A 12,160-nucleotide genomic window follows, 5' to 3' on the forward strand; every position below is an offset into this window, starting at 1 on the left:
AGCTTATGGCCCTGCGGCCGCACACAGATCTCTAGTTCTTCCTCTTTGTTCCCCATGCTGCATGCATTGGTGTACAGGCATTTCAGAGAGCTGATCGAGCATGCAGGTTWCCCAGCAGGGGTACAAGCGGATCCTCCATAGTCATGTCCCGTGCGCACTTCCCCAGCTGCATGTGCCCGCTGGAGGCATCCCAGCTTGAGCCGTGTTTTGCCGGCTACCCTGTCTCTGTAACTCTCCCCTTGTATGGCAGAAGTATGGCAGAAGGATTTCCTCACTGAGAGGTGCGTATGGATCACTGTGTTTGCAGGGGAAAGGGACAATCGTACAACAGGGAAAGGAAGAGAAGAGGCTGTGAGCACTGGGCTGTACAAATGCTCTTCTCATAGGACTTGTGTCACTACCTTAAGTTGTTTCCAGAGTTGAAGTGGGAGGGGAATTTGCATTATGTTACCAAGTCCCCTTATGGTGACTTTATTCGAATACTCATCTGTGTTGCCATTTTAAAGATATTGGGCACTATCCAGTGGCAACAGCTGTTGTCCCTCACTTAGTGAACTTACTGTTGGCAAAGAAGTGCCTGAACATTGCAGTGCTGGATGCTGTGTAGACACTGAGAAAGTTTTGCCCCCAAAACTGGTTAGACACAGCGAATATTGTTAACTCATGTCAGTGGGAAATGGCAGCACAATAAGAATAAAGATGATGYTTCCGAAGACACTCTGGAGCCTTTGGAGAGACTCAGGCTTCAGGACTTGCCAAAATTCACCAGAAAATCCGGGGCAGAGCAGGAACTGACCCAGCAGTGTGAATCCCGAGACAGCAGATATCTTTTCTGCCTTGCACTACATAGGAATCAGAGTGGGATTCAGCACCAGACCTGGTCACCTAAATGCCAGTGTTTACAAACGAAATGAAGGTCTGAACTTCCAATAGGGCAATGCGTATCCAGCCCATACACAGTCAGGGAGCCTTACAGCCATGTTGGGTCAGATGCTCTCCATGTGATTTAGCTGCCAACACCTAAACATATAGCATTCTTCCTGGCATCCAACGGTTGCTCCAGAGGGGCACAGGTCTCTCTCAGGGCCTGTGGCACATCTGTCAGCCCCATCTGACTGTCTTGSATGTCCTAGGCATCTCACAGGGCACTGGATGCCTACAGTCARCCTAAACTTAGGTCCCTAGAGTGAGAGCCGAGTCATCCCTGCTCTCCCCCTGCAGCTGTACAGAGAGCTGTAATTGCCATTAGGCCCCTACAAACACAAAGTCTGTCCCCCGCCTGCTCCTACCCAACTGCAAGAGCAAGGTGTTACCAGGTGCTTGTACCAGGTAATTCGGGGCTCAGCATCTGATACAGATAGGAATTTCACATCAGTATTGTCTTGGAGTAAAACTGAACAAGAAAACATTAGCTTGGGCTGGGATGCATCTCCAGCTTGTGAGGACTGAGTCACTTTTAAGTAAAAAACAAAACAAAACAAAACAAAAAAAACCCAAATCAAATAGTCGAAGTCCAGCAGGGCTTTAGCATCTTCCATGTGCAGGCACCCCTTTGCCATACTTGGAAGGAGAAACAGATCTCTAAATCTTTGCAGAAGGAATGTGGCTTGTTTTTAATGTCCCTGAGAGCACTAGCTTCATCCTAAAGTCTTGTGCCAAGGTGCCTCTTGTTGTCAATGCTGTCTCAAGTGTATCAGCACTTGTCTTCATTGGCAGTTCATTTCTTTCTTCAATAGGGCTTCAAGGTAAAGAGGTCCCCTGGAAGAAGGACCTTCAGCTCTTTGACTGTTGGAAAGGTCAGCAGAGATCGCAGGTTCGGTCAGGTGTGCTCTCAGTTTGCACGTGTCTGCATGCTAACACATACCTGAGTGCTAACTCAGATTTACGCAGGGGGAATTGCCAGTGAAAACAGGCACTGTCGTTTAAACCGTTCTCACCAGACAAGAATCAGCACTTCAGTGTGAGTGCAGGATACTTAGCTTTCCTTCTGGGCGCCACACAGGAGCAGGTCCACAGTTAAGATATCATGAATAGCCAAGCTCTGACTGGCTTCTACACACATTATGAGATGCACTGCAGTTAGATTTTCCTGCTCAAATGGAAGTGTTTATGGCCTGTTGGTCCCTTCTGCCTAGTCACAAAGAGGCCAGCTTGTCCTTCTTATCACTGCTAGGTTGCCATGCGTGCTACATTTTGTTCTTCCAAGGGGTTTTGGTTGCAAGGTTAAACAGTCTCTAAAATAAGACTCATCTTCCATTAYGCCCCACAGGTCTTTAATATCCTTTACCTTTTATAACTTTGTTTTCACATTAATAGCAAAGATAATATCTCAAAACTAGGAGGGACTAACAGATTATATATCAGGATCTGAAATACACAGCTATATATCTTTCTTCACTTTAATGTCATATGTGCCCATTTGCACCTAGGTACAATAAATCTTTTTGTTAACTACAGAAAAGGTTCCCTGCTTCTCACGTACTAACCCTTGGGGACTTATCCATTACTTCCTTCTCTGTCATTAGTCACCTTTCAAGACTCTTTCTGTTCTCAACCTATCTCCCTGTTGTTTGTACATTTATTTTGCTCAAATTCCCTGCAATCCACCTGAGTCATTGTTTTTCCATTCTGATGATTTTTCTATGCCTTGGTTTTTTTATTGCCAAAAACTCTCCTCGTTTAATTTCCAGTTTAATTTCCTATTTAATATCCAGTGGATCTTAGCGGCTCTATCCCAGCTAAACCTCACTGAAATCTCCCCAGGAGAATGTTTTCTCCCTCCTGCTACCTGTCTTTCGTGCTTGGATAGCTGCAGATGTGTGACTACAGGTTGGTTATGAGTGCCTGCCCGATAATGTCATTGCATCCCAGTGCTGTGTCTTTTGTCTCTGCAGAGGGCAAAACGGGGGTTCCTTTCGTTGATGCCAACATGCAAGAGCTGGCTGCGACGGGCTTCGTGTCTAACAGAGGGCGGCAGAATGTCACCAGCTTTCTCACCAAGGAGCTGGGTCTTGACTGGAGAATGGGAGCAGAATGGTTTGAATGCCTGCTGGTAAGACCCAGGTGTGTCTGGAGTTGTTTGTGCTGTCTAGTCTGGGTGACAGACAGGAGAGCAGTTCTGCGTGATAAGGATACAGAAAGCGGTCAGTACTTTTCAGGATGATATAAGTGCATGTATACAGTGCTTGCATTTTAGGTACCTCCTAAAACTCATGCAAGAAAAGGGAGTTTTGCTGCTGTGAAGTTGCCATCAACCAAGATGTAGATGCAGCTAGGAAGTTTGCAATGATGTTTTTGTTCTTTTCTGTGTAGGGTTTTAGAGACCTGTCATGCCTGAGAAAACTATAAAGCATAAATTATCTTAACAATGCTCTGATTTGCTCACCCCAGAGGCTGGGGAGGAGGACAGCCCAGAAATAGAACATAAAAATAAATGCGTTTTGGCCAGTGAAGCCATTGTTGGCACAGCATCTTTGCATTGATAGCTCTGGACAGGGAAGTCTTCTAGCCAAGAACAGGCAAGTGTGAACAATGGCTGGATCAGCTTCCAGAAGCCTCCACCCTGGCTGGAGGCATCCTTCTTCACCCTGGTGAGTCACGGGCCTCCTTGCCAACTGGAGCACCAGCTCAACTTGTTTCTCTTATGCCAATCAGCCTTCATGCAAGCTCAGTTAGACAGCAGGGCTGCTCCCSCATCCCTGACCTCCACAGCTCCTTCACTGGAGGGTCTGAACAGGCTCACAGTCCCCCGTTCAGAGAACTGGGCAGCAGTTTGTGTGATCAAAGCAGTGTTGATAGCTCCATGTGGTGATGCTTTTCCAGATAAGACTTAGAGCCCCCAACATGTGGCACTAGAGGACTTATTTTGGAAAAGCAGCAGCCTTATCCTTCATATCCTGGCTAGATCTTACCCTGAGTACATTTCTTCTGCAGTTTCAGTGGGATGTTAAAGATAGCTGATAACCTGCCTGCCTTAAGCTTCTGATCAAGAAGCCAAGCAGGGGCTGCATTTCAGTATGGATGACATAACTCCTGCAGACTAAATGCATTGCGTGTGCCACATGGTGACCCTCCAGAAGCATGGTACACCACTGCTGAGATACACACAGAAATGTGCAACCACATCTGTACATGCCTGTCCTGCAAATTGAGCCACTAGGATCATTTTGAATGGTTTGTAATATCTGGCTTTTGATGGCATCTATCAGCTATCTTTCAGAGCAGTTACAAAGGTGACTCCATTTCACAGAGAGGGCAGCTTGTTGCCCGTGAAAGCAAGCCTCTTACTCAAGACCACCAGCGATCAAGAGTTGGGCATCAGGAACTGAAGCTGTGCTCTGACCAGCAGGCAGCCTCGCCTCCCTCASATGGGAGATTTGCTCACTTGACAGTCAGACCCAGAGGGGCATGGGATATTCTGGGTCCTCCTCCGCAAGCAAGAAAGACCTGGATGGTCTCACACTGGAAGGATGCTCCCTGGGTTACTTGCCATTATTCATACAGGCATGAATATTAATAGCCTTGCTGGAAGCCTGATCTGCCTCTCTTTGCACTGGACCTTTCAGAAAGCACCAAACAGCTCACTGCTGCTCTGCAGGTTGGCCTGGCACTGGCTGGTCCTCGTGTCCTCCTATACCTTCCTTTCAGCTTTTGTCATGCTGATACATTGCTAAAGAGCTCTAGTTCTTTAAGCCGGTTGCTCATCCAGAGTGACACACAGATGGCATCAGTTTGACAGGGAGATATGGGTATAGAACAGTACAGGCTAGCACAGAACTGAAACTGGGGTCATGTGGCTCCAAAAAGGGAAAATGATGCATTTTCCATCTCTGATACTCTGACACTCTGATACTTTCACCACATCCACACAAGACAGGCAGAGATTAAGACAAGCTCTCCAAAACCTGCTGAAGCCAGGGGAAAGGCTGGATCCCTCTGATGTCCTGAACAGAAAGCATCTCTCAGCTCTGACTTCATGCAGAGGGTCAGGCCCCAAAGAAAGGGAGGGAAACAAACAGAAGAGAATTGCAGGAAGGGGCAAGGCCGAGGGGGAAATGAGCCTGCCTCCTCCACTCCCCCTTGGGTTTGCCCTCACCTCCCACACACGCTTTCCTGCATGTTAATCGCATAGTCAGGCCTCCGATGGCATCTCTCTTCTCCTCCTTATCTTACTATCTGGAGGAAGTGCTGCTGAGAAAGGGAAGCCTAGTGCACAGTGAGAACAACCGGCTACCTCGTGCCCAGCTCTTGGCTGGCTTTGCAAAGAAAGGGGAAGGGAACTTGGCACAGTCCGTTCCCCTGCGCCTCCTGCCATCTGGGTGCACTGATCTCCCCGCTCTGAGGAGCAGCTGTGATTTCAGAAGCGTCGCTCTGTGGCCTGGGTGCTGCTGTGGCTGCAGTGAAGGGAGCAGAGAACAGCACTGAACTTGTCTAGCAAGACTCTTTGCAGACTCCTTTTGCCAGGCTTTCGCAATGCGGACACCTCTCCTGGGAGTGTACGGAGATCCCACGCCCAATTTGCTATCACCGCCGCTCCCCTCCTGAGCTAGGTTTGAATTGCCCTATGACTGTAAAGCTTTTGATGTTGGATTTAAGTCACCGAGCCTGGCTGAAAAACACACTGGACTGTGTTCTTCTCTCCCTGTTACAGAAACCTTGCTCCATTTTACACAAGCATTTCTGAGAGTCTTTTATTTGTTTAGATGTTAGAATAAATTGACCGTACACAGCCTACTGAGTATGTCATGAGAACTCTAGTGTTTCCATAGTAAAGCACCTCTCTCTGCCAAGTCCCGGTGTGTTGAAGCTAATGGCCTGATGAAGGTCGAGTATAGCAGGGAAACAGCTGCTGTGTTGGTACTGTTTGCATCTTCATACACTCTGTGTGGTCACTCCGTATAATCTGAGTTAGACTGTTCTCCAATCTGCCTAATAGGATCTGCAGAGTTGATTTTGCTAGTTCCTGGTATCTGGGTAACAGGGAGAATTTTTCTACAATATTTGAAACGTACTGGGCTACTGATTCTTGAATAAGAGCACTCAAAAGCTAGAGCTAGCTGTCAGATGTCTTGAAGTCTGCCAGATGACAGCAGAAAGAGAAGGATTAAAAAAAAATTTTTTTTGAGAAAAACAGACACTTTGGTTGGACTTTACCCATCTCATTGACTTGAGGACCATGAAATGGTCTGGGAAGCTGTCCTCAGCTGTGCAAAATGCAGCCTGGTCCTCTTCAGAAGCAGATGGCTGTATCTATGTGGGAGTGCTCCGACATTCCCACATGGAGAGTACGGACAGATTGATTCCCATGCAAGCGGTTCTCCCTTTGAGAGAAGTAGTGGACAGGGAGAGGAGGGTCACCAAGGGCAAGCCCAGCTCTTCATACCGTTTTCTTCCTGTGTGCTCAAGGTGGACTATGGCATTTGTAGCAATTATGGCAACTGGCTATACAGCACTGGTATTGGCAATGACCCGAGGGACAACAGAAAGTTTAACACGATCAGACACGGCTTGGATTATGACGGTGGTGTAAGTCTTGTTTGGCTGCCTTACAGTGAATAGTGTAGCAAAGCACCACACGGATGAAACCTGAAGGTTGTTGAAGGTTTAAACAGAGTGCTCATGTAAGAAATGACTGGTGAAGACAGCAATATAAAACACTAGGGAAGTGACTACATTAGACAAAACAGCTAAATCTCAGTTACAGGTCTTTTTTTGTCTTACAGTCTTATGGGGAGCACTCAGGGATCTTTTTACATTCACATGTGATAGTCCCAGGGAAGAGAGACCAATCTGCTGTGTGGATACTGCTGCAAGAAAAGTTCTTTGATCTTCTGGCCAACAGTTGGGCAGGTTCCTCACTGTTGTGCAGGAAGATCTGATGTTTACAATCTGCTGCTGTCCCCAAAGAGGGTGGTGCTTTGCAAGCCCTCCTTGCCATTAGGCTGTGTGGTTGGTGTTTCATCACCATTTCTTCTGGGCAACAGCCACATCCCATCAATATCTCACGCAGCCATTTCCTCGAGCACAGAGCAGCTCCCTGAAGAACTCTGAAGTGATGGACGGGAGAGACTGAGCAGCTCACCTGGCACCGAGGGAGGGGCTGGAGATTAGATTAATGCCTGTGACTTCTCTGACTCACCTATGCAAGTGGTGGGAGCCGATAAATTGCCCTTTCCATGTGTTTAGCTGCCGTTTATGTACCGGGTTCCTGTTTTCACCCTGTTTCTTAGCTTCACGGCAAGCTGGCAGTGTTGCCTCCCTGCAGTGTAGCTGTCAGGACATAGGAAGGAATCAAAGCTTAGTCCTAGTTGGGGACACAGCAGTGGAGTTTATGGAAGACATTTAGGGGCGAGGGGGGTTCATCTTGCCAAGCACAGAGGTGTGCAGCTGAGTTAGTCACTCTGGTGTCCTTCACAGTCACTAGAAAGAAAAAACAACAGCTTGGGAGTGGTTTCATCTCACCCTGTCCTAAACAGGGCAGGTGGACCGTACTCAAAAAGCACCTCTGTCTCTCTCCATTGCCTGCAAAGGGAGCTTGGGAGAGGACCCCCAGCCTCAGTGTCTCTGTGTTTCTGGGTTGAGGTGTTTAACAGGAGGGACTAAAGCTTGACTGAGGCAACTGAAGCTGCAGTGCAACAGCTTCTTCACCTAGAAATCAGGCTTTTTTCTTTCATGTTAAGGAAGACCCTTGCTGGGAAGCATGTACAGATCACTACTGAATGGATCCCGTCACTGTGGTTCTGTTTGCAGGGGGATTAGGTCCGGCTGCGGGTCCCAGAACTACAGGGCATAAAGGGAGGAGATATCCACACACCTTGGGCACTGAGCAGTGCCTCTCTGTCCCAAGCGGGAACAACTCTAGGTGAGACCTACCCATGGCCAGTTGTGACAGCCCCCGAGTGGAGCAGACGTATCAGCAAGGGGCCTGTGAGTACTGGGAAGGTTTGGGGACATATGGGGAGCAGGGGTCCAGGCAGCTGCTCTGTGTCTGTGAATTCTGCTATGTTTTTCAGGTATAAAGGGGGAAAAAATGGTTCAATCCAAAATCACATTACCTCACAGAAGAGGGTGGTCCTGCTCTGCACAACGACTGTGCAGCAAGGGTTATTTAGCTGTGCCCGTGCTAGTAAACTAAATACAGCCAAGGCACAGGCCCAAGTACTGACCTGCTGTCACCCAGACCGTTAAATTGTCAGTGTATTCCCTGGCACTACTTTCGCCAGGGCTAACCAGCACCTTCCAGGACCATGTCCGGGCACAGCTTGAGGGTACCATGTGCCAAGGGCTGTCACAAAAGACAGGCTTGATGAAGCCACCCGATGCCATATGGGCAAAAGCTGTGCCAGCCTAGTTGGCTTTACAGCCAGTAGAATGGACCCATCGTGCTTTATTTACTATTTTGTGCATAGCTTTTATTACTCAGTTTTTTTCCTCTTGCATATACATAGTGCCAGATATACCAACTCTGGTGACTGATGTAAATTTTAGCTGCTCCTTTGTCTCATCGGCCCTGCAGACCTAGCAGGGCTTAGACAGATAGAGCATGTCCTCTGCTGCATCCTTCCCTGCCCTCCAGACACCGCCAACCCTGGCAGCCCCAGGGCAAGCCCCAGGGGGTCAGGTATCTCTGAAGGCCTCCACTGGCCTAACCACCTCCTTACACACACGCACAGAAGGAAGCCCAGCACGACACTCAGTTCCCACTCTGTGCGTGCAGTGGGAAGTAAAAACAACTAACTTCCTAACGTGCTTGCATGCATCCAAACTGGAGTTACCAAGACCAGAGCATATGGAGCCCCATGGACTTTGCTTTTTAGGTCCTTTATAATGGGGGCAGATTAAGATCTGGATTCTGTGAAGTGTCAAGCATGTGTCAGACTTGTGTCTTAGCTGGGTTGCTTTTCTTGGTGGAGATGAGTAAGGAGGAAAGTGCTCTGTAGGTCTGGGTGGGRGGGTCAGTGGTGGTGGAGGTGGAAGGGAAGAAGGAAGGGGAGAACCAACACTATTGGGTATTTCAAGGGGTTTTCAGCATTTTGTCTTTCCCCATGCATACTCGCTGCCTCTTCCCAAGTAAGGATACTTTGTGGAGGCTCAGATTTTGTTGTAATGCTATGTTCACTGAAGAATGAAACGAGTTTCCATGTGGGGTTTTAATTCCAAGGCCCAGTTCCAAAGTTCTCAGGCCAGATTCCTTTGACATGAGCAGGAGGTTTTGCTGAGCAAGGACATCCGCTTCCAGCCATGCTATCRAAGAGACTGGATTATCACCCTGTCTTTAAGAGAGCATACGAGATCAGACAAGTGACTTTGTGAAGGAACCCCTTGGTGAGGCACTGGTTTGATGAGTGATGAAACTTGAATCTGAAAAGCCCTTCAGCTGGACAGCAATTTCATTCTGATCAGCTTCCCATCTCACCTCGGGCTCTGTGCGGCTTTCATTGCCACGCTGTGCTTGTGAAATACTAACACTGTGGGGAGGGACTGCTGGCCCAATGTTACTGAGGCCTGGAGAAGGACCTCCATCCCCATCCCCCTGCCCTTAAACTGAGTATCAAATACCTTTGAAATTACAGGCCCATGTCTTACTGGCAACCCTATTTTCCTAGGTCCCAGACTAACACTGTACTGTAAGACCTCCATCCCTTTTTGCTGCTCAGGGGGGTAGAAGTGCCACATGAACATTTTGCTGATTAATATTGCATGTTGAGGCTGCTTTGTGATCAGATTTGCTCTTCAGCATCAGTAAATACCTCACCATTCATCCTTCATTTGCAGCAGGGAAGAGGCCCCCATCCCAAGGGGAGGAAAGGTCCTGCACACACACCAATGCAGCACAAGGACAGAGGGATGGATTTTTACTTTTCTCACAAGAAAGATATATGAGGAAGGCAGTCCACGTGCTCACTGGAGAAGAGCTCAATGGGTCTTTGGCTGCTGAAGATGCCAAGATAATGGTTAATCTCCTTGAACCACACCTATGCAAGAAGTCTGGCCACAATAAATAGGAACCTGCCTCACAAATGTTTCCAGGAACATCAGCTGGACATAGATACTGGGAAGTTCTGTATTAGCACTGATCATGATGGTCTGATACTCAATTTTCACTTCGGTGCTTAAATTGCTGCTGTGAGCTCTTAGACAGCTAGCGGGTTGCACTCCAGAAGTGGTTGCACTTCAGTGCTGAGGGTCTGATTCCCATAAATAATATATCATTCTTATGTCTGTAAAATGCTTTGGCTGAAAGGGGCTGTATAACTATTATTAATTAACCAGTGTGGCCTTTCTGCTGTGAGGTGGTGAGGCTGCTTTTCCAGTGCCTTTTGCTTTGCAGTGCAGCTTACAGCTATTAAAGCTAGATTTGTAGCTCTTGTAACAAACTGAAGAAGATGGGTTATTTGGAGAGTTTTCAGGTGGAAATATTTGTACTGAATTTTCTTATGCTAATTTTTTTCATGTTGTAAAGCTTTAAAGACACTGACCATTATGCAATTAAAAGTTTTGCTACTGGAATATTTCCTCATTTCCACTGATGCAACAGAGATCCATAGACAGTGTGACACTTTATGGGTTGTTGTTGCATTGTGTCTTCTATAGTACTTTGGGAAACCTGAAAGTTTCGCTTGAAAACTGGTCTGGAGCCATTGTAGCACGAAGGTTTTTTGTGATACAAGCCTTGAAGATGGGAACAGTTCAACACGTAGCTGAGAACCATGTTTTATACTCAGCACCAGCAACTAGTCTAAAACAGTTCTGCAGCCATTTTAGGTGTTGTTTTTATGGAAAAATGTATTTGCTGTAGGAGTCTGTGAATTTAGAAATATCCATCTTTGACTGTACTTTAGTGTAACATTGTTATGAGATGGAGAGCCCAGATTTGAACTTCTGAATCCTAGAAGTAGACCCCTCTCGGTGGAAAGGATATGGTTCTGGGATTTATTACCCAGATATATTAGAGATCCATTAGGGCCTCTTTGGTAAAGAATAATACCATAATTCTGTTAAATCTCTTTTAACACTCACTTAGTGGATGGTTTCATGATGCATGGATTAAAAAAAAAAAAGAACCAACATGGATCACAAAGTTAAGCTTTTCTATCAGCATGAGACAAGTCATGATTTTGAGCATACCCCTGTAGGGGCCATGTGATGATCCCACCATGTGTGGGCTAACGGGATCTGATGAGGAGATGAGGGGTTTCTGATGATGGAAGAGGATCAGCTTCTAGGGCTGCTGTTTAAAAGGGAAAATCCTACCCCCGACATAAAAATCTGTGACAAAATAGCACCCCAGATCTTAAGAGGACTTGAACAGTCCTTGTACTCCGGAGATCTTCTGTCCAAACGAGAATTGCTGGAGACCCAGCTGCAAAGCCACTTGGATCCTGACAGACATCCCAGTTTTGATCCAGCTGGACAAGTGCGGGTGGTTACTGCTCCCACCCACTTGCCATCACTTTACCGCAGCAGGTTACTGCACTCTCCTGCCCTCTCGCAGAGCGGTCCCTGAGGGATCCTGAACCACGCTGCGTTCTGCTGTCAACCACCTGGTCGTTTAAGCAGCTTTTGGCCTGAGCTAACTGGGCGAATCTGGGCTGTTAGCGGCAGAGCGGCGCGAGCCGTGAAGGGGACGTGAACAACCTCTGCTCAAACAGGCTTTACGTGGCCCGCGTCGCCGGTCGATGCCGCCACCCCGCACCTAGCGAAGACGGACAGATGCGCGACGCTACTGCGCTAGCTGTATTTGCATTAGGAGCCGCTTCTGCCCCCAACTTCTGGTCCGTGAGGCGCGGATTCGGGCTTCGTCTGCCTCATTCCCCGCGCCGCGGAGCGGTGCCTGCCCGTTGCTTTACTCGAAAGGGGGGTTTAATTCATCTTCTGGGAACAGCTCTCAGCCCATCATGGGAGCAGGGACGACCTTTATACCCTACTTTCTGAGAGCTCAGCCAGGCACGCTTTAAAAAGCTCTGCTTGTTTAACCGTTACGAGCGGTGTGTGTCGCAGCGCTTCAGCACCGGGGAAGATGGCCGCGGGCAGCACGCGACCGGCGCCCGAGTGACTTTGCTGGGGCGGGCGGTGACTCTCCGTCCTCGGGCGGGAGCGGTTTTCCCTGGAGGAGCCCAGGCCGTGTGCCGCCGCCGCCGCGGGCCGGGCCGGGGATCCG

At 48.1% G+C, this 12,160-nt stretch overlaps 1 protein-coding gene across 1 annotated transcript; it reads left to right on the forward strand.

Annotated features, from left to right (window-relative positions):
• Positions 1 to 250: 250 nt before the first annotated feature.
• On the forward strand, positions 251 to 9,923 carry LOC112978254 (cryptochrome DASH-like; the record flags this gene model as incomplete). Its single annotated transcript, XM_026091551.1, is given in 6 exon segments — positions 251 to 281; positions 1,737 to 1,796; positions 2,895 to 3,052; positions 6,406 to 6,525; positions 7,750 to 7,926; positions 9,775 to 9,923. Coding segments are annotated over 6 exon segments (654 nt in total), but the record flags the coding sequence as incomplete, so codon positions are not given.
• Between the last annotated feature and the right edge of the window lie 2,237 nt (positions 9,924 to 12,160).

The sequence above is a fragment of the Apteryx rowi genome, unplaced genomic scaffold (genome assembly GCF_003343035.1).
Source record: "Apteryx rowi isolate R43461 unplaced genomic scaffold, aptRow1 scaffold_91, whole genome shotgun sequence".
NCBI lineage: Eukaryota > Metazoa > Chordata > Aves > Apterygiformes > Apterygidae > Apteryx > Apteryx rowi.